Genomic DNA, 22242 nt, shown 5'->3' on the forward strand with positions numbered 1-22242 from the left:
TAGCTGTGTATGAAATCATTTCCCCAGACCATCCCTTGAGTGGTCACAGAGACTGAAGCCATGGCTGGTACTCTGTAAACCCAGCCGGTCACGAGAACACAGGTACATTCCAGATATCTGTGGGCAGCCGTGTGATTCTCTGCCGAAGTAACTTTTCCTAAATAATTGCCTACAGTCTTTTTTCATGTTGTTTATATAAATATAGCCTCATTTAATAGACTGGAGTATCTATAGTTACATAACAATACAAAAAGTCATCTTTGTAGACAAGGTCACTCTGCAGCGGTGAAGAATCCCTGCATGACACATTTTGTCTGTTAGGAAATGGTGCCTTTTCTTTCTTGATTAGGATTTAACGTAGTGTAGATACTGCTGGTGGTTTTATTTTTGGAGTATCAATTAGTCAATCAATCAGTTAGTATTTATTGAGCTTCTGCCCAGCATGTAGGGCATGCTCATCCAATTTGCAAATGACACAAATCTTGGAGGATGGTAAATACATTGGGTGACAGACACGGCGTCCAAAAAGATTTTGACAGCCTGGAGCAATGGACTGAATCTAACAAGATGAAATATAACGTGGATAAATATAAATCTCTGTCCCTGGGCCCACAAAACTGCCAAAGTAGAGGATGGGGGATGTGCTTTCACTGTGATAGCAGAAAACTTAGTGTTTTAGTGACTACTCAGCTCCACTTAATATATCAGTTTTACCTGCATGACATCATTGTCAGATATCAAGCCTGGACTTTTGGATTATGTTTAAAGTGATAACCTTTTTTCAGTTTGGCAAGTCAGCCCACATGTAGAGATTGTAGTATTTTTGGAGTCACATTTTAAGAAGAGGGACCCTAAACCATGTCGTATTCAGAACACTGCAGAAATGAAGTGCCTTTGTCCTGAAGAAGGCGCAGGAGAAGGATGGCATCTCTTTACCTCTGTGTCAGCTCCCATGTGGAAATGGGATTAGAGCAGGAATTTAGGAAATGAAGGTATAAGGAGATGTTTTCAGTTCAGTCCTTTATCATAGTAAAAATCATTTGAGGAAAGTGTTTCCAGAGTCTACAGAAGCAGAATAAGGGAGTAGGCCTCATGATCCTCACTTTGGGATAATAATGCTGCAAAGGGTCAGTCTGAGAAGTCGGCAAGCCTAGAGCCGGGCAGCTAGCAAAGTTCTTACCCTTCTTATTGTGGGAGATAGTCACACACAACGTGACTCATCATCCCTGGGTAGAGTCACAGCAGGGACACTCAGTGGGTTTGATAAACTAGATGGTTGTCACTTCCCAATGGAAACTGTATGTCACTGGCCAATTAAAATTGCTTAAAACAGGCTCTGGGACCAGTCAACTTTCTTCTACATGACCTTGACTGATGCAATGTTTTCATTTTTGATTCTTCTTGATTCTGTCTCATTGTTTTTAAAGGGTGATAATAACAATTCTGCTGTGGGCTTTGAAAATACCCCCAAATTTAGGCAAACTAAAAGCAGTGAAACAGCTTGAATAATATATGGAGATGAAAGTCAGCATTGAGTGATCATCAGATGGTGAGGAGACACCACCAGTTGACCCCAGGTGGCTGTTAGTAACTGGTTAGAAATAAGGATGGATAGAATGAGTGAGAAAAGCCCTCAGAACCATAGGTTTAGGCCAGTGTGGCCTCAGGGGGCCACACTGCCTGCCCTGAGGTGCGTGTCTACAAATATTTGTGATATTGTAAATAACCTTATGGAATTTTCAGAAGAAATTTCCTTCCTTATGCTTAAAAACCACAAATTGGAATAGTGGAATTTTTTATGCAAATCCTTCTGTAACCTAGAAATAGAAATTGTATTTCAGGACAATATCTCTTTCAGAAAGTCCAAGACTCCTTTTTTTTTTTCCTCCATAAAATTTTCCCTTTGGTTTCATGTGAAGAGATTTTCTTACTTAATCTCTTAGCTTTCAAAATGATGTTCTTTATACTTGTATCACCCATTAGCATCTTTTGAGAGTGATTTTGAACTCAACATAGGTTGCCAAATCACTTTGTATTAAATCTATGAAGAAGGTGGTATTCAAAATGCATAAAATATTTTGCCTGAAGATGAGGTCCATCAAGATAATGTAACTGATATTCTTCGGAGGAATTGTAGGTTGGTTCTGGGAAGGCAAGTGCTACCGAGCTGGTCTAAAAACACATTCAGAGCCTCGCTGATGGCGCAGGGGTTAGAGTCATAGTGCTATCAAGCTATTGCCAGCCACTGTGGCATGAGTTTGATCCCTGGTCAGGGAGCTAACCCTCATGGCACAGCAGACCTCTCCTGTCTTGCCCACTGCTGCCCTCAGTAGTGTATTTCATAGACAGACCTGTTTTGCTCCCCACTCTGTCTCTGGTAGATCCTCTCGCCCCTCACACCTCTGGCCTACATCCCAGCTCTTGTATGCATAAATAAACAAAAATAAATCTATAAAAACATATTCACACCCCCATTAAGGAACCAAGGCATAACCTCTGAGAGCAATTCATTGAGAGAGAGTATCCTTCACTAATGGCATAAGAAGTCAGGACTGCAGTCAAAAACCACCAGCATCAGTTACAGTGATTCAAATACTTTCTAGTATATTGCAATTATTCTGTTGTTTCACACACACAACTTCCTTGAGACAAAGGACCCTAGCTGTATTTTTGTCATTCACATGTGCCATGGTGGGGACAGGGTTAATGTTTTATTGACGTATATTTAAATTAGAAGACTGTAGGTAATAGCAAAGCTATTTCTCCTTCGAGGAAAGCAGCAGGCTACTCTGTTTATTTTCCAGTTTGAGTCAGAAGTTTCTCTTGGTTGTTGGTGACCAACAGGAGAGGGATAGCAAGAAAGATTGGCATCGGGGTGGAACAGGTGATTGTGGCCAAATAGTATAATGCAGGTGGATTTCATTATGTTTTCCCCTTGTATGCGCCTCAACTATTGTGCAACTTTCTGGAATTTTGAATCATATGCCACTCTAATCAGGTGCTACAATGGCACAGATTCATACCTCTTCCTATATGTTACCATACCTCTTAAATCCATTCTGCTCTTGGACTTATGGGGACACAACTTTGACCTGAAAAATGGTGACAATAAAATATGAAACCCCAAGAGAATGAAGGCTTGAAAGTGATGTGCTCCCTTTCTGCCCTTGCCTGAGTGTTTTTGGATCTCTAATGAGGGGATTTAAATTTTTCTACAACTTCTGGTCTTTGTCAATTCCTTCCTTTAAGACACACCAATAAACATGTACAAATGCTTCTAACCCTCACAGGGATGCAGGATGAGCTATGTGGGCACTTGACTTTAGCAGAAGGCTTTCTTTTCACAAATCAGAAATTCCATCCTATATATTCCTATTCCCCCAAACAACTGGCAAGGGGATCGTCAGAATGAGCTATTGCAAAAAGCCCCCTTCATCTTCACAGTTTCATTGTGATAGAGCCCCAGACCAGAATTGCAAAGTAGTTTTAGAGAATCTTGGAATATAAAGCATGACACAGAACATGGAAGAAGATTTCATCTTATTTATAGAAAGGTGGTTGATAGGGGAGGGGGCCAGGGAAAGAGTGGCTGGGGGTCATCATTATTCATTTTGTAAGTACCACCAAAGTGAGACCATCCTTCTGGAATTCACTACAGGGACACCAAATCCTCCTACTAAGCAAATATGTGATGAGTTGATAAAAAAAGAAAAAAAGGTCCTGAACTCTTGACTACAGATATAATACAGTGAATACAGAAAATCAAAAGCATGCTTTCTATCTGACTCAAAATAAAGGTGCACTTAAACTTGTAAAAGACAACATTTTTATTTGAATGATATGACAGAACTGTCACAGGAGTGTTACCTGCTATAAAGAAAGCCTAAGAATTATTACCTTTATTAGAACAGTGACACTGAGCTTTCGCCATACATTTCTAACTTCTGTCCCTCTACAGAGACAATTTTCTTTTCTTAAATAAACTGTCATGCTAGTGTTAATATATTGTTGGCTCTCTCATGCTCTGAGAATACTGCTGATATAAAACATGTATATGTTAGATTGGTAATAGTATCTTTAGTGTAGCTGACTAGAACAAATGTGTTTCCCTCATGGCTGTGCTAATGTGATAAAGGAAAATTGGCTGTTCATCAGCTTTTGGCTGGGTAAAGACAGTAGAGATGGAACCACATTCTTTTTTATGCATTAATACCATCGAGAACTTTTCACGAGTTATATTTCATGTGCCTGCATGTTGCGCAAAGATGTTGTAAAACATGAGATAATGCTACAAATAACAAAGTAGAAAAGCCTGTATCTTTTATAATGATAACAGTCAAACACCAAATGACAGTAACAGGCTGTAAAAAATGGAATGCAAAAAAAAAAAAAAAACCAACCCAACCATGCAGGCCCACTACCCAGCAGAGAGGTATCGCCTGACCCATAAGGAATTGGGGTGATTTTTAGGTCTTTATGTTAAAGCTTTGTTTTATAAATAAATAAATTATAACACTAGTTCAGTGGATTCAAGAAAGAACAAGGTTTAAATGAAAGCAGTTTGGTTAGAAGGGAGAAAAGCCATATGTGTCACTTTTTTGCAGAATTGTTATTCCCTAGTCTTTATGTTAAATCCCAGGGTTTACTTAATTTTTTGTTTTTGATAGTAGGGGATTTCTGAAAGGGATTTTTAAGGCAGTTACTCACAAATAGTTACTTTCATCAATTTTTGAGGCCTCTTGATAGAATAGCATGTTGAGTGCTATGGTTTGATGTATAATTATACTCAAATGTTAATATCTGTTCAGCTGCAAGACACTTACTTTTTCTTTTTCTTTTTTTTTTTTTTTTTTATAGAGGCATGCTTTATTTATTTGTTTGCTGGTTTGTTTGTTTGTTTTGTTTATACATGCACTGGGTACAGTCAGAAGTGCGGGAGGGTGAGAGAATTCACCAGAGCCAGAGCGGGGAGCAGAGCAGGCAGAAGGACCGAAGTACACTGCTGAGGGGAGCAGCGGGCGGCAGGAGAGGTCTGCACGCCATGTGGGACCCTCCTCCGGTGGCCGGGGAGCAGCCAGGGATCGAACCGGCCGTGGGCAGCTTCGCAACCCAGCGCTCAACCGCTGCACCACCGGGGAGGCCCGACACTTACTTTTTCTCTCATTCTCTTTCTCCTGTCCTCACCCGAGCCATTTGTTTGCCATTTTAACCCCTTTATTAATTAGGATACAAATGATTCTTTTTATGCTTAAGTTAAATAGCCCTTGAATGAAACTATTTGTAGAAACCAAAGTTGATATCAAAACAGCTGATGAGTTTATTCAGAAATACAATCAGTGAAGATTGAATTCCACCGATGAAATAGTCAACATAAAAGTTTGAATTAGCTCTTCAGAGATGATGTCATACAAACAAAAAGTCTGTAACTTTCTAGGGTTCAACCCAGCATTCTGACTACAAGCCTTGGAATTAATCTAGCCACCTGTTTTTATAAATAGTTTTATTGGATCACATCTATTCTCATTCACATAAGTATCTTCTGTGGGTGCTTTGGCTGCTGTTCTGTTCTGTTAACAGCAGCAATGTTGAGTAGCTGTGACATGTCCTCTTTTGGACTACAAAATCAAATCATTGGGCTTGTAAATTCAAACAAAAAAATTCTCTGGCTGTTTACAGCAAGTTTACTAACCTCCAGCATATAGTTGCTAGGTGGCCTAATTAATGCATCTGAAATGTGACTGGCAAATTTTTATGTAATTCTGTTTGGGGGAAATACAGATGCCAATTGCCAACTGAATACTGAATACTAACACCTAAGAAAGTGAAAGTTTGCAAGAAGTATTTCAGAATTTCTATTTCTCATTTTTGTATTAATTTCTATCTATTTGCAGATATGGTTAAGCAAATTTCACTAGTATTTAAAGAAACAACCTATCCTTAAAAAAATTTATTTGAAGACATGGCAGTTAGAGATGATAAATGTATGGCACAGAGTTATGTATACCTGTGAATACCCTGGTAGATATTATCACAGCATAAAATGACAGTGGTTAGTTATATATCTAGATATATAAACACATAGATATATCATCGAACCATTAAAGTGTGTTCAGCCTTGCCAACTGGAGAAAGAGGAGACTCAGGTAGAGACTACCTGAGTAGTTAGTTATAAAACAAATGTAGTTATAAAACAAAAGGCTATGCAGTTAAAATAATAATGGTGGTAATTTCTTACAGGTGCATCAGACAAAAACCAGTTTCTTCATCAATGGTTTGGAAGAGGATAACACAGATTTTTATACCAGAATTCTAAGTGGTCCAATTACAGATTTGACCTCTGGTCCTTTGCAAATAGGACAGAATTTAAATGGTAAGATTCGAATTCATAGAATTGTTTATTGTCCAATTTCATTGTTCCTAGAAGTGCATAAAAAATTAACATGTTAAAACATTTAGGTGCATTTGTTTACTAGTTTTGCTGGAAAAAAATTGGCATTAACTGGGATGGTAGCTTAATACCATTGGAAGTTTATCCTCCTGTGTTCTGGTGCCAGAAGTCTACCTCATAGGCTCTCATTTTTGGTTTCTTCAGGAGGCTCTAAGACTCAGTACCATTCCTCTCTGGGGGCTTCTAACTGCTTAAACTCCACACTTTGCCTCCCTCCCCATGTTGCCTTATCCTCTGTGTCTTCTCCCCTTTTCCCTTATAGAATACTGTGGTTAGGTGGGGAACCCACACTAATCCAGCAAACTGTCCTGCTGTGATTTTGACATGAGCGAAGTCCCTTTTATCAAATAAGATTAGAGCTCACAGGTTCCAATTAGAAGTAACCCTTTGTTAGCCACTACTCAGCCCATTGTACCAGGGAAACTTGAAAACTAGAACGTCTGTGTTATGGTTGATTTGTCAAGTCAGAACAATATGTGGCAAGCTATGTTTTCTTTCTCTTTGTCTGGTTTGGAGGTTAATGTCAAGGCTATTGTTAAAGGAGGATAAAGTATCAGGCAGAAGCTGAGAAATAATATTCAACTTGGGATGAACTGATTTTATGGTGATCCTATGTTGTAACTCTAACAATGAAAATGGCCCGTATAGTTTAAGAAGATAATGTAAGTTCATCCTGAAATAACTAGCACAATTTCCCACATTGTAAAATAGATATTTATTTTCAAATATCAGTGAATGTTCATCATAAGAGCTAAACAATACAAAACTCTCTAAATAGAATTTCTGTTTTTTACCTTCAGAGACACAGTTAATATTTTTATACCATTCTAGAATTTTAGTATATATAGCTAAAGAAATGGTTATATAGTTATATTCAAAAAGTGAAGTAATACTTATCCTTCCTCTGAGTCCTCTAAAAATGAATACTTCTCCTCCAAATGTTATAGACAGCATTTCATGTTAACATACCCTCTCATTTAAAATAGCTGCCTTGTGAGCAATTGTGTAGTTGTAACATGAACTTTTAATCAAGGTCTTTGCAATGGATTGAAACATTAGAAATGTTTCAATATTGTTAGCAGTCATTTACTAATGTCTATATTCCTGTATGTATTATCTATTTCCCTATCTGGTATGCATATATATACATATATATGTGTGTGTATGTATACACACACACACACATATATACATACACACATATATGAAATATACAACTGGTTGCACAGTTCCTCAAGAATTTATACTTTGGTGTCAACCTGCCTGAATTCAAATCCTGTTTCCTCACTTGCTATGTAACCTACAACAACTTTTTCTTCTACATTGTAATTAGCCTAAATTTAAGATGATGATTATATCAAAGTTCCATAGTGATGATCAAATGAAGTAATGTCATGAGAAGCATCACTGCTGTTCTAGCCTCTGGCCCATAGTAGTTGCTCAATATTTGCTGAGAGAATGAATAATTATGTCTTATAATAATAAACCATACTGATATGTAATACTATATATTGTTATAATAATTTCCTTACCATAAATCCACAGAAGTTGAATAGCTCAGTTGAAGTATATGATCATTTTGTATATTAATATATATTAGAAAGATTATCCAAATGCATAATAATAGACTATCTACAGAAGGGTTCTGAAAATTTACAACCTTATTTAAAAACATAGGCAAGTCCTTGCTTCCTTAAATACTGACCTTACAAATTATCTAATTATTTTTATTTTTGCCATTCCTCTTATTTAAAAATATGGTTGCTGCTGCCTTAGAATTATTTGGCTGTTAGTGAGTTAGAGTAGCTTTCCATATGTCTCGATCACTTGCATTTCATTTGTGAATGCCTTGCTCATGTTGCATCTGTATTTATGCTCTAGAATCTTATTTATTTGTAAAAAGGATTAATGTTACTGTTATATTGTACAGATTTAAGATGGCTTGATGACTTTGCTCTATATGAACTTAAAATTTTGATTTAAAATTTTTATTGAAGACAAAACATGCACGCAACATAATGCATAAGTATTGAGTACAGCTGATGAGTTTTTAATCTATGTATATACCTAGGTAACTATCATCCAGGAAAAGCTATAGAATATTTCCAATATCTCATACGTCACTAGTGGATACCAACTCTAATGGGAAACACAGAGGGTGTCAATAAGTACTTCTGAAACTATAGATTAATGTTGCCTTTGAACTTTCACTTGAAAATTAAAACATGCAGGAGGTGCTCTTGGATCTGATCCTTTTGCTAATCTCTGCCTGTGAGATTTAGATATAGTGTATGTGGCTATATCTTTAACTTTAGAAAATACTTTTCAATGGTTTTTCAAAGTGGGTCTTTCAACCAGTGATATTTGTGAAGTACTAACATTCAGTATTGCCGTGTGTTATTTTGTCATTTTAGTGAATATGTGTTGCATTTCCTTGAGATTGGTATTACTGAGAATCTTTTAATGTACTTATTGGTCATGTGGATATGTGCCTTTGTGAAGTGCCTATGTAAGATTTTTTGCCAATTTATAAATTGAATAGTTTGTCTTTTTTTTTTAAAGATTTATTTATGCATACAAGAGCTGGGGTACAGGCCAGAGATGAAGGGGGGGGGCAGTAAGAGGATTTACCAAAGACAGAGTGGAGAATAAAACAGGCAGACTGACTGAAATACACTGCTGAGGGGAGCAGCAGGCGAGACAGAAGAGGTCTGCTGCACCATGTGGGTTGCTCCCTGGCTGGCTGGGGATTGAACTCATGCTGCAGAGGCTGCGGATTGCTTCATAGTGCGGTGCTTAACTCCTTGCGCCACCAGGGAGGCCCTGTCTTTTTCTTATTTATGGAACTCTTCAAAATATTGAATGACTTTTTTGACAGGCAAATTTCATATATCACCTTCTAGTCTGTGGCTTATATTTTCATCCTCTTAATGGTATGTTTTGATCAACAGATGTTCTTAATTAAGTTGAACTTACTAGTTTTCTTTTGTGCTTTGGTAATTTTTATGTCCTTTTAAGGACACCTGCAAATTCTGATATCATGAGGATATTATCCTAAACTTTGACCAAACATTATGGTATAAAAATTAAAATAGACACACTGACCAGTGGACGAGAACTGAAAGCCCACAAATAAAAACACACATATACGGACTGGTAATTAAAACAAGGACCCGGGGCCTCCCTGGTGGCGCAGCGGTTGAGTGCTGGGTTGCGAAGCTGCCCGCAGCCTCTGCAGCGCCAGTTTGATCCCTGGCCACCAGGTTGAGGGTCCCACATGGTGCACAGACCTCTCCTGCCACCCGCTGCTCCCCTCAGCAGCGTACTTCGGTCCTTCTGCCTGTTCTGCTCCCTGCTCTGGCTCTGGTGAATTCTCTCACCCTCTGCTTCTGACTATACCCAGTGCTTGTATGAATAAATAAATAATAAATAATAAATATTTAAAAAAAGAAAAACAAAGACCCAAGAGCATACACTAGAGAAAGGAATGTCTCTTCAACAAATGGTGTTGGGAAAACTTTCAAAAGAATGAAATTAGACCATAGTCTCAGACTGGAGGCAAAAATTAATTCAAAGTGGATTAAAGACTTGGATATAAGACTTAAAACCATAAAGTACATAGACAAAAACATAAACAACATACTCCATGTCATTGACCTCAGTGCTGTCTTTGGGCACTCAATTCTAATGGCAAAGGAAACAAAAGGAAAAAAAAATGGCAAAAGGCAAGTAAACAAACAGGACTCTATCAAACTAAGAAGCATCTGCACAGCAGAAGAAACCACTGTGAAAATGAAAACATGTCCTTCTGAATGGGAGAAAACAATTGACACATCATGCATCTGACAAGAGTTAGTATCCAAGATTTATGAAGAGCTCAGAGGGAGGGAGGGAGGAGCACAGGGTACTGTGGTGATGGTGCACGGGTGCATTGGTGAAGGAAATCCTGTGTGGACTACACCTGAGGTGGGGAAGAAGCAAACATTGTTTAAAAATGAACAATGTTGTAAAATATATCTAAAAAATTAAAAATTAGGGTCTCCCTGGTGGCGTAGTGGTTGAGCGCTGGGTTGTGAAGCTGCCTGCAGCCTCCACAGCTCCAGTTCGGTCCCTGGCCACCAGGGCGACGATCCCAGATGGCGCGCAGATCTCCCATGCTGCCCGCTGCTCCCCTCAGCGGTGTATTTCATCAGTCTGCCTGTTCTGTTCCCCGCTCTGGCTCTGGTGAATTCTCTCACCCTCCTGCGCTTCTGACTGTTCCCAGTGCTTGTATAGATGGATAGATAAATCTTTAAAAAAAAAGTCTTAAAAAAATTAAAAATTAGAAAAAAGCTCATACAACTCAACAACAACAAAACCAATAGCCCATTATCAAATGGGCAGAAGATCCAAATAAACACTTCTCCATAAAAGGCATTCAAATGACCAACAGGAACATGAAAAAATGTTCATCTTGCCTTACTCGGAAAACACAAATCAAAAGGAGGTATCACCTCTCACCTTGAGAATGGCCTATATCAAGAAGACCAGAAATGAGTATAGGATGTGGAAAAAAGGGGACCCTCATACACTGTTGGTGGGAATAAACTGGTGCTGCCTCTATGGAAAAACAGCATGGATGTTCCTCAAAAAAATTAAAAATAGATCTATCATATAATTCAGTAATTCCACCCCAGGTATCTCTCTGAAGAAAATAAAAATGATAATTTGGAAAGATCACATGCACTCCTATGTTCAATCCTGCACTCTTTATAATAGCCAAGGTTTGGAAACTATGTGCCCAAGGAAAGTTGATTGTATGTAATGGAATACTATTCAGTCATAGCAAAGATAATATTTTGCCATTTGCGAGAACATAGATGGAACTGGAGGGGATTATGATAATCAGAATAAGAAGGAGAAAGACAAATACTGGATTTCACTCATGAAGATTTCACTCATGTAAAGGAAAAAGTATAGAACATTCAAAACCACGTCAAAAGAAACATTCAGGTTCTGACTGTGTAACTGATATTATCAAAACGTGTGGCAGCAAAGGTGGGAGGAGGTGGCAGTACACTGTGGTGGAAGGTTATTGGTACTGGGATGGTGGGCATGTTGTGGTAATATGTACCTGAAAAAGTATAAATCTGTACTTCTAAAACATGCAGGTTATTAACTAACATTACCTTGATTAAAAAAATTCTAGAACACTATAGTCAAGTTTTCAAATTCTGGTGTCAAATGAATGTTAAAAATGAATGTTAAGATTGATTACAATCCAGTTGTTCATCTTTGCTCAAAATAAATGTCCTCTTTATGTTTCAGGTTTCTATTCCATCAAATGTTGTATTAGTAAATAATTCACAGGAATATTATAAGAGCTATTGAAATAATATGTATGTAGAATATATTGCTTGTCCTATGGTAATTGCTTAATAAGTGACAGATACTGAGTATTTACTTTTTTATTGAGAAGCAGGGATAACTATCTTTCAATGAAATTGTTCAAATATCAAAAGATAAAATGTCTATAAAGACTATTGCTTTAAATTGTAAATGCTCTTAGATCAAACTAGCTTTTCTGAAGAAGTAATATTTTTAAGGATCTTATATACTTAGAAACTTGGTTTAAGTAATTAGTATATTGAAGAATTTTATAAAGCACTATGCATGCAGAATTTTTTAATAACACATTAAATCTTGCAAGACTTATTTCAATATTTAATACCCATTAGTACTTCTAGAAGTGTTTTATTGCCCCAAATGTTGCTCAAAGTATTCAATAGTGCCATAAATTTGTCCACAATGCACTGTGGGATTGAATGACTTGCTTCTACACTACTTCAGCACAGTCAATGTTGAATTAATGCTTCAAAAAGACAACATGGACTGAAGATGATACTCATTTTAAAACTAAAAAATATAATTAACTACTGATTAAAAAACATATCATTGGAAAAGAGTATTTCAAATGTTACTTAGTTATTAGTAAATTTTTTTTCTTATATTCTGGACATTGAGCTCGGAAGAAAAAGCATATTTTTTAAATACTTTTTTATCTTTATATTATTAATTTATAGGTACAGTTGTACCTACTGTATCTTTTCTCTAATTAGAGATGGCATATAGACTGGCTCATTACTTCTGCCTAATGAGCCAGGATCCATGCCACCTCTCTAATCAGAAAAGAGATAGGTACAGAATGTTCCCATGGACTTATTATAAATCATTTTCTTTCTCTCGATTGCTCCTTTTTTAATCAAAAAATTAAGTCACTGTCCTCCATACTTTTGTCCACATCCAAGATGGTTTCATTCAGGAGAGGTAATTGTGCAGAGATTACTGTGGGGGAATTAAAGGTGCCCTCATGCAGTGCCCTGCCGGCTGTCTCTGCTTTGGAACAGACACTGCCTCAAACATGAGCGACCAGTGGAAGGCCTACAGGAGAGCGAGACATCTTTTCTTTCTTTGGTTAGGCTTAAGTTGGCTCCTTGTTTCTCTATCAGGAAGCAACAACTTTTCACATGAGTGTTGGCTGTTATAGAGTTTTTTCTTTGAGTCTTCTCCTCTAACTGGCAGAAGTTTCCAGAAAAAATATATTGCCCCTGGCACTTTGTTTTGTGTAGGCCCTATTGTTGCCTCCCCTAGGAAATTAATGGGCCAAATCAATGCATTTCACTGAGCCCTGTCTACATATTAAGGGGACATGTATGCATGTAAACCATATACATTACTGAGGTGATCTGATTCAATTAGACTGATTTTAAAATGTACAAATAGGGCCTCCCTGGTGGCGCAGTGGGTTGAGTGCTGTGCTGTGAAGCTGTAGCCTCAGCCTCTGCAGTGTGGGTCCGATTCCCGACTGGCCAGGGAGAAACCCACATGGCAGGTGAGACCTCTCCTGTCTCACCTGCTGCTCCCCTTAGTGGTGTTTTGGGTCGTTCTGCCTGTTCTGCTCCCTGCTCTGTCTCTGGTGAATTCTCTCACCCTCCCATGCGCCTCTGACCTATACCCCAGTTCTTGTATAAATAAATAGATCTTTAAAAGTACAAATAGAAACACCTAGACCATCCATCCCAACCAATGTGTATCAGCTATTTTTAGAGCATCTTCTCCTAGGTGTCAGTTTGTTTAATGCTTCCAGCTGGCATAAAAGGTAGAGGGGATGTGATCGAGACAGGTAGGTAAGAAGAGCATCTCATGTCATGGGGTAATAAAAAGGACAGTCCTCCAAATCTAAAACTGCAAAGCCGGAATCATGTGAATCAAACTTACCAGAGCTGCTTCTCAAGTCTTTCATCAGTAGGGTTCTACTTTCCCTTTAAAGGTGGGAATTTATAGTTTATGCAAAAAAAAATGCCTAGTAATTTAAGAGGTGAATGGTAATTAAGGGTCAATAAACATTTGTTTTGTGTTCATAAAGATGAGTTCATGGGAAGAAAGTAATAATCATGTAAATATTCAATTTTCCTTTTTAAATTCAAGTGCTTATTCTGGAGGTGAAATGCTAATCTTAATTTTTATTTCTGCCCCGTGGGCTAACATTTCTGCTCTTAGATAAAGAAAGCTCATTTTCCTTTTAGTTCAAATGAGATTATCCTAACATTTTTCTGAGATAATTTTTTGGGAAATTAGGTACAAAGAAATAGAAAAGTATAGAAATTGAATTAATAAACAATTGGAATTATCTCAGATTAAAAATATGTTAATCAGTGAAAGAAAACAAGTGAGTACAGATAATAAGTTAAAACACAGAAAGACATTCCATTGAATAGGAGAAAATTTTTATACATTACACAACTGACAGGTGATTGATTTCCAAGATATATAAAAATGACATATAATTTAACAATTAAAAAAAACTGAATTAATGGGTGGTCCAGTAGAGCTGAACAGAAAATTCACCAAAGTATATACAGAAGGTCAATAGATCCATGGAAAAATGTTCATCACTTTTAATAAGAGATGGAAGTTAAAACCACAGTAAGATATTATCTCACACCCATGAGAATGGCAGATATTAAAAAATGCCCAAGAACAAGTACTGGAGAGGATGCAGAGAAAAATGAATCCTATTATGTTGGTGGTGGGAGTACATACTGATACAAACATTTTGGAAAACAATGTGGATTTACCTTAAAAAACCACAAATTGAAATACTATTTGGCTCAGCAAACCTACCCTTGGGCATCTACCCAAGGAATATGAAGCCATCAACTCAAAAATTGATATGCTCTACAGTGGTCATTATAATGTTTACAATACTTAGGGCATGGAAATGACCTAAGTGTCCACTGATGGAAGACTGGATCAGGAGAATGAGTTCTATACCCACAATGGAGTATTAGTCAGCCATAAAGAAGGACAAAACGATGCTATTTATAGCAAAAGAGAAGGAGCTCGAGGGAATTATGTGTAGTAAAGCAAGTGAGAACAACATAGACAAATACTAGACATAGAGTGGAGGATTTTACAAAGCAAAATACTTATAAAACACTAGTAGTACTAAGTAGTACTACTAAGTAGAAGTAGATAGTACTAAGTAGTTAGTACTAGTACTACTTAGTAGTAAGATGTAAGATTTCTGAGGTTAAGTGGGAGAGGGAGGGAGGAAGGGTCAAAGAGGTACAAGGGATGGTGGGAGAAAGAAAAAATAGTGTCCACTCCTCCTGTTTTCCCAGAATAATTTTGGGCACTGTTTCTCAATATAGCCATGATTGCATGCCCCCTCCAAACCTTGCTCTTCAAAGTGTCCCTGTTGAAATGATAATGAAGAGGTCATACTTTTGCAATAATCTAGATGAGAGTTGATGGTATGAATGAGATTTAGAGCAATGAAGAAGTGTTCTGACTCACAAGCTGTTAGAAAGGTGATTAAATGTGGCCCATGAGTGAGCAAGAAGAGTCAAAGATTTTGGGAATTGACTCTGATAGAGTGGGGAAAGTCCAGGAATCCCATTTATATGGGGCATGCTAATTGTGAACTATCTATTATATGTGCAAGAAAGGTGTTAATTAGGCAGTTGCAAATCTGTCTAGAGTGAAATCTGGGCTGGAGATGTAAGTTTGGGAATCAACAGCATAAATATGGAATTGAAAAAAGAAATTATGAATTAAGACAGGTAAGTGGAATGAAGAGTATAGGACTTAGATAGATATAGAATTTAATTAAAGATAAAGTTGGTATTTTAGATTATTGCACAAGGGATATCTAGCAATTCTATCAACACAACTGTCCAACTATGTTATAAAAAATATAAGATACATGTATACCTTACAAGCATACTAAAGAAAAACTTCAGATAAATTCAAATTTAATTATAAAACATGTAATCATGAGGTTATGGAGGGAAATGAAGGCAAATGTTTCTCCAATCTGGCACACTGAAGATTTTTTAGGATGACAGCACAACCAGAAATACTAAAAGAAAACAAACATCTGACTAATAAACTGAAAAATTTAAAATTCATACACTGCTTATCATTTTGTGCTTTGTTTGTCAAGAATTATAAAAGAGACAGTAACATTGTAAGGAGCTTGGGATAACCTGGAAAACTATGAAAAGTAAAAATGTGAAAGCTATTTAATCTAAGAATTCTATTTATAGGACATTATCTGAAGAATATAATTAGTCAAGACCTTAAATATGTACTCGAAACTGCTCATTGTGGAATTACTTAAAGTAGCAAATAATTAGAACCAGTAAAAACTCCAAAAGGGAACTGATTAAGTAAATTATAATCCATACCTGTAATGGAATAGTTATGCCATTAAAAGAAATGAAATGTGTCTATTTGTTTTTTTTAAAAGATTTATTCATTTATGCATGCAAGAACTGGGGCACAGGCCAGAGGTGTGGGGGGGTGTCTATTTGTATAGACATGCAACAGGTTTATAATATGTTATTAAATGAAAGAAGCAAGATTATAGTATATTCTATTGGGTTCTTGGAAAAGTCATGACTTTTTTTCTATGTTATTCAAAGAAAAAATATATCATGACTTTCCTGACAATGTAATATAAGCTTAATCTATATTGAGAAAATGCAAATCTGCACTGAACATTTAGCTCATTTTACATACCAATTGTTACTATGTAATCATTAGGGCATAGAAGCAAGGCACTGATCAGAGAGATTTGGGTTGAATCCCAACTGTCCTTTTTAAGGGCCAAGAGAATTTAATAAATAATGCAAGTTTTCAATCTAATGTCCTAATTTGTTTTAGAATAAATATTTTTCAAGGCAATTGTAAAATTTATAAATGATGCATATTTAATTCATGTTCATAGTGTTGCTGTCTTATTAATTTAGATATTAAGTTTATTAAATTTGTGAAACTTAAGTATTTTGAAATAGTGGTCATGGACTATTTAAATTTTGGGTGAAAATCAAATGTTTCCTATGGCAAGGAGAAAAATTTCAGTTTGGAACAGTAACATACTAGATGTTTTAAAATGCCACATTTTGTGTAGTTACATTGCAGGAAATGATTTCTCACTCTATTTATAGATTAACTCTTCACTGTTTCCCACAAATTGTGCATCCTACCTGCTGATGTTTCTCAGTCTGAAGAAATTCCTTTTTCGTTGCTCATAGTTCAGTTGGGGGGAAACAAAAATCTCAGTATTTGTAAAAATATCTGCATCTTTGCATTTGAAGGATAAATTCCACTGGATGTACACTCTACATTGATAATCCCCTCCCTCACCCACCCCAGCGTTTTAAAGATTTTTGTTTTGTCATCTACTTGGCTTCATTGTCTCTGGTGAGAAGTCAACCATAAATTTTGATGTGAAGTATTTGGCTACCTGGATTAGGCAGGTTTCTTAATTTTCTTTTTTTAAATTTATATTTATTTTACATGATTGTTCATTTTTAAACAATGTTTGCTTTTTTGTAGTCTCCATAGAGTTTCCTTCACCAGTGCACTCGTGCACCATCACCTCAGTCCCCTGTGCTTCTCCCTCCCTCCCTCTGATCCCTCTCCCTTCTCCTCCCCTCCAGTATGTCTCTGGTTTATAAATGCCCATTTGTTTTTGTTTTGTTTTGTTGTGTTTTGTATTGTTATTATTTTTAGGCAATTTTCATTGTTTGTCTTGGCTGAGGTTTGCTCAAAACCCTGGATATGTAAGCTGCTGTTGCCATTACTTTTTTTAAAATTTATTTTATTTTATATATTTTATATCATTTTTCATTTTTGCACAATGTATGCATTTTCTTTTTTTCTTTTTTAAGATTTATTTATTTATTTATTTATTTATACGAGCACTGGGTACAGTCAGAAGCGCGGGAGGGTGAGAGAATTCACCAGAGCCAGAGCAGGGAGCAGAGCAGGCAGAAGGACCGAAGTACACTGCTGAGGGGAGCAGCGGGCGGCAGGAGAGGTCTGCGTGCCATGTGGGACACTCCTCCGGTGGCCGGGGAGCAGCCGGGGATCGAACCGGCGCTGCAGAGGCTGTGCGCAGCTTCGCAACGCAGCGCTCAACCACTGCGCCATCCAGAAGGCCCAATGTATGCATTTTTATCTTGGTTATATTCCCCATACAATCCCCAACCCCCTTATTTTGACACTAATCCCTTCCCCATTCCCCTCCCAGTGTGTCTCTGGTTTATAATTGTTTGTTGACTTTGATTTTTTCTGAAATTTTAAAGGCTGCTCTGGTTTAACTTTATTTTTTTTTAATTTTTATTTTTACTTTATTGTAATTAGTCTTTTTCCTGGGCCCTTAGTTAGGTTTTCTAAATTCCTGCTGTGAGCGAGACTTTCTGGTATTTTTCTTTTCTTTTTGGCTTATTTCGCTGAGCATGATCCCTTCCAGCTCCATGTTGCTTCAAATTGCATGTGTTTATATTTTTTGAATGCTGATGCTGAGTAATATTCCATTGTGTATGTATACCACATCTTTTTTTTTGTGGGACCTTCGCCAGTGCCGGGGGATCGAACTGGCGCTGCAGAGGCTGTGGGCAGCCTCGCAACCCACCGCTCAACCACTGCGCCACCATGGTAGGCCCTATATCACATCTTCTGGATACAGTCATCTGTTTTTGGGCATTTGGGTTGTTTCCATAGCTTAGCTATTGTAGATAGTGCTGCTATAAACATAGGGGTGCAGGTGCCCTTTTGAATTAATATTTTTGTGTCTTTGGGTAAATACCTAGGAGTGGACTTGCTGGATCATATGGAAGCTCCATCTTTAGAAGTTCTTGATATATATCTCTTATTGATTATCTTCTTTTTCTGTTCCGTTTTCTTCTTTTCATCTAGGACTTTAATGGCATTGATGTTAGTACACTGAATGTGATCTCACATCTTATTTATACTTATTATTTTTTTTTTAATTTTTTTTTTTTTTTTTAAGATTTGTTTATTTATTTATACAAGCACTGGGTACAGTCAGAAGCACGGGAGGGCGAGAGAATTCACCAGAGCCAGAGCGGGGAGCAGAACAGGCAGAAGGACCGAAGTACACTGCTGAGGGGAGCAGCGGGCGGCAGGAGAGGTCTGCGCGCCATGTGGGACCCTCCTCCGGTGGCCGGGGAGCAGCCGGGGATCGAACCGGTGCTGCAGAGGCTGCAGGCAGCTTTGCAACCCAGCGCTCAACCGCTGCGCCACCGGGGAGGCCCTATACTTATTATTTTGTGTTTGTTTTTGTATTCCTTACACTTTTTTCCTTTGTGTTTTTCTTTGGATATTTTCTGTTGACTTGTCTTGAAACTCATGACCATTTTATTTTTTGTATCTAGGCTGCCGTAAATTGAGTGTTGAAATTTCCACGTTTTATGTATGGTACTGGTCATTTCCAGCATTTCCACTTGGCTACTTTTTTGTAGATTCTATTGTAAATTCTATTGTTCTGCTCAAATTCTTTCCCATATTGTCACCATTTATACTAGAACTTCTAAGATCTTTTAAGATATTTTCCATAATGTTTTCAAATCCCTATTGGGCAATTCTGACATCTGGGCCATGTCTGTAATGCTGTGTATTGTTTCCTCTCTTTCTGATGAGCTTCATTTTTATGCTTTCTGTGTCTTAAATGTTTCCATTGTGAGATTTTTATATGAATGGAAGAGACAATAGTCATATTTACCTCTAGAGAAAAAATGCTCTATTGGTTCTATCAGGCAGTGAGAGGGAGGCATGAAGGGGGAGGGAGAATAGTTGGTGAAGAACAATATCACATTGAATTTGACCAGGATGTAGGCTATATTACAGTTAATATCATATATTACACTACTAGTTTCAGATGTTTATGGACAGAATCCAAATGGGTGCAGATTCACCATGTCGTTGGGACTGTCTAGAATTCTAATCTGTCCTTGCAGCCCTCATGTGCCTGCTTCCTCTTCACACCCCTTATACTGTTTCTTCCACCTCTCACCTCTGTCAGGGAGGAGAGCAGCCCTAGGTCTCATCTCTTCTATGAAAGGCTTGTCACTTTCCAGAACTAAACTCATTTAGATTCCTGTATTCTCTATTTTCTAGTGGTTAAAATGATTTTTGATTTTATTTGTCTTATTTTGGTTGAGTCAATAGCAAACTGATGGTCTCTTGAAACTTTCTGCATCTTGTTCAGAAGTGAGAATTCAATTATTATGTAATGTCTGGTATGTGCCCCTTTCTTTCTTTGACCTGTCATGTATTTGAATTCTGCAGCCTCTAGGGTTTTTCAGCTGTGGCTGGTCTCTTGTTCTCTGGGCAAAGAAGGTAACTATTACTTGGTCTAAAGGACTATTTGGCAGAATTTGAGTATTGAGTATTTAGAAGTTCTTGATATATATCTCTTAGTGATTATCTTCTTTTTCTGTTCCGTTTTCTTCTTTTCATCTAGGACTTTAATGGCATTGATGTTAGTACACTGAATGTGATCTCACATCTTATTTATACTTATTTATAACTATAAGTTAACCTCTTGTAATTTTCTCCTAGAGAATTTTGACTATTGTGAGCCCTACCTTTACCTCTTTTTAACTTTTACCCTTTTTGTTCGGTTTGTCTAGAATCTATTCACTGACAATGTTTAAAACTGAAACATGCTAAGGATTCTTCACTCTTCTGGTTACAAATCTAGTGGTCAGATTCTGCCTCAGTAGTAATTACGTGAATTATGCTGAGCCACACCTTAACTCTTTATCTCAGTCTCCTAATAGTTCTGTCTGTCCAGAACCAGTTTTTGCATTGCTTTGCATAGTATATAAATTTCTTGTATTCCTTTTTTCTGTCAGATATGTGCTTGTATCATCAGCTTGTATCAGCTGATACCCCGAATCCACTAATCTTTCAGTCCCTCTGGGATCTTCAGTTAATTGATCTAAACTACTTTTCATTCTTCCTTATTCCCTTGATGTCTTTTGGCTCCTCTGTTCTTATTCGTGTTAAATTTCATGGGCAAATATTAAAATTACATTTTGTGAATGTGTCTTGACTCCATGCATTTTTTCTCACTTGCTAGTATCATCTTGACTAAGCCACAGTGCTGGTTAAATAAGCCCCATTAGGATGACTGGTCTTACCTTGCACTTATAACCACAAACCTCACATGTGCCCCTAGGATGACTATAATCATTCCATGTTTCTCTTACCCGTTCAGTGTCCCTGAATTAGAACACACACTACACTTTCTTTACTCCTTATCCTGACACTCAATCTCTAATTTCATTGTGAAAATCAAAATCATAAAAACTTTGTGTCTTCATATAACTATTTCCCTCCCCCTTTTATTGCCATACAGAATATGGTGTTATATATCAGATGCCCATCAACCTGGATATATAATTTCTTGCTTTATGAAGTTGTTTTTAAAATCAAGAGAAAAAAAGAATTGAAAATAACATTTTTGTATTATCTTTTATTTTTACATATGTAGCTGCTTTTAAAACTGTTCTTCATATGGATTAGAATTTTTGTCTAGTGTCTTTTTATTTCAGCCTAACTGCTTGCTTTCATATTTCTTATAAAGCTGGTCCAGTTCACATAAATTATCTCAGTTTTTGTTTATCTTGGATTGCCTTAATTTGTCTTTCATATTTGAATGATAATTTTGCTGGGGAGAGTTTTTGTTGACAGTCTGTTTTTCTTTCTATACTTTAGATATGTCATCCCACTGTCTTCTGTCCTCCATGGTTTCTGATAAGAAATCTGTTGTTGAACTTATTGAAGATTCCACATATGAGACGGGTCATTTCTCTGTTGCTGTTTTTATGATTTTCTCTTTGTTTTTCAATAGTTAGATTATCATATGCTTGGGTATTGATTGCTGATTTCTTCTTCTTGTAGTTTATTGATCTTGGGTGTGTAGATTAATGGTTTTCATCAAATGGTACTTTAAAAAATTTCATTTCCAATTTTTCATTGCTAGTATATGGATATTGAATTGATTTTTATGTGTTGAATATGTGTCATATAAAGTTGCTAAATTCACTTATTACTTTGAATAGTTTTTGTGTAGATTTTCCAAGTAGACAAACTTTTTAATCCATTAATAGGGGAAAATGTGTTTTATTCTGACATATATTATTTACTCACAGTTTGTTCACTTAATTAAATCTTTTGTGCTACCAGTTGTAATGTGGCTATATTGCTTCCTTCCAGTCATTGCCTGTTTTCTGAGTAGACAACCATGAGGTCTCTTTAATATGAGTCATGTCTATGTCCTTGATCAGCCTATATAATTTAGATTTATCTTTGCCATATGAATATTTTTTCAGAGCAGAATCTCTTTATGAAGTGTATATTCTAATGAATATCTGTTGTTAAATATTAGAAACTAGCAAAGACTTGAGCAAAATGCATCCTGATGACTGTGTCCT

The 22242-nt window shown here is 36.9% G+C and overlaps 1 protein-coding gene across 1 annotated transcript in view; it reads left to right on the forward strand.

Moving 5' to 3' along the window:
• Window positions 1–22242, forward strand: part of USH2A (usherin) — a 635462-nt gene that overhangs the window by 36763 nt on the left and 576457 nt on the right. The window contains 1 exon segment of the mRNA XM_037497740.2: window positions 6238–6370. Within this exon segment, the coding sequence (XP_037353637.1) occupies window positions 6238–6370 (133 nt within the window).

The sequence above is a fragment of the Talpa occidentalis genome, unplaced genomic scaffold (assembly GCF_014898055.3).
Source record: "Talpa occidentalis isolate TD23 unplaced genomic scaffold, MPIMG_talOcc4v2.1 talOcc4.8, whole genome shotgun sequence".
NCBI classification, from domain to species: domain Eukaryota; kingdom Metazoa; phylum Chordata; class Mammalia; order Eulipotyphla; family Talpidae; genus Talpa; species Talpa occidentalis.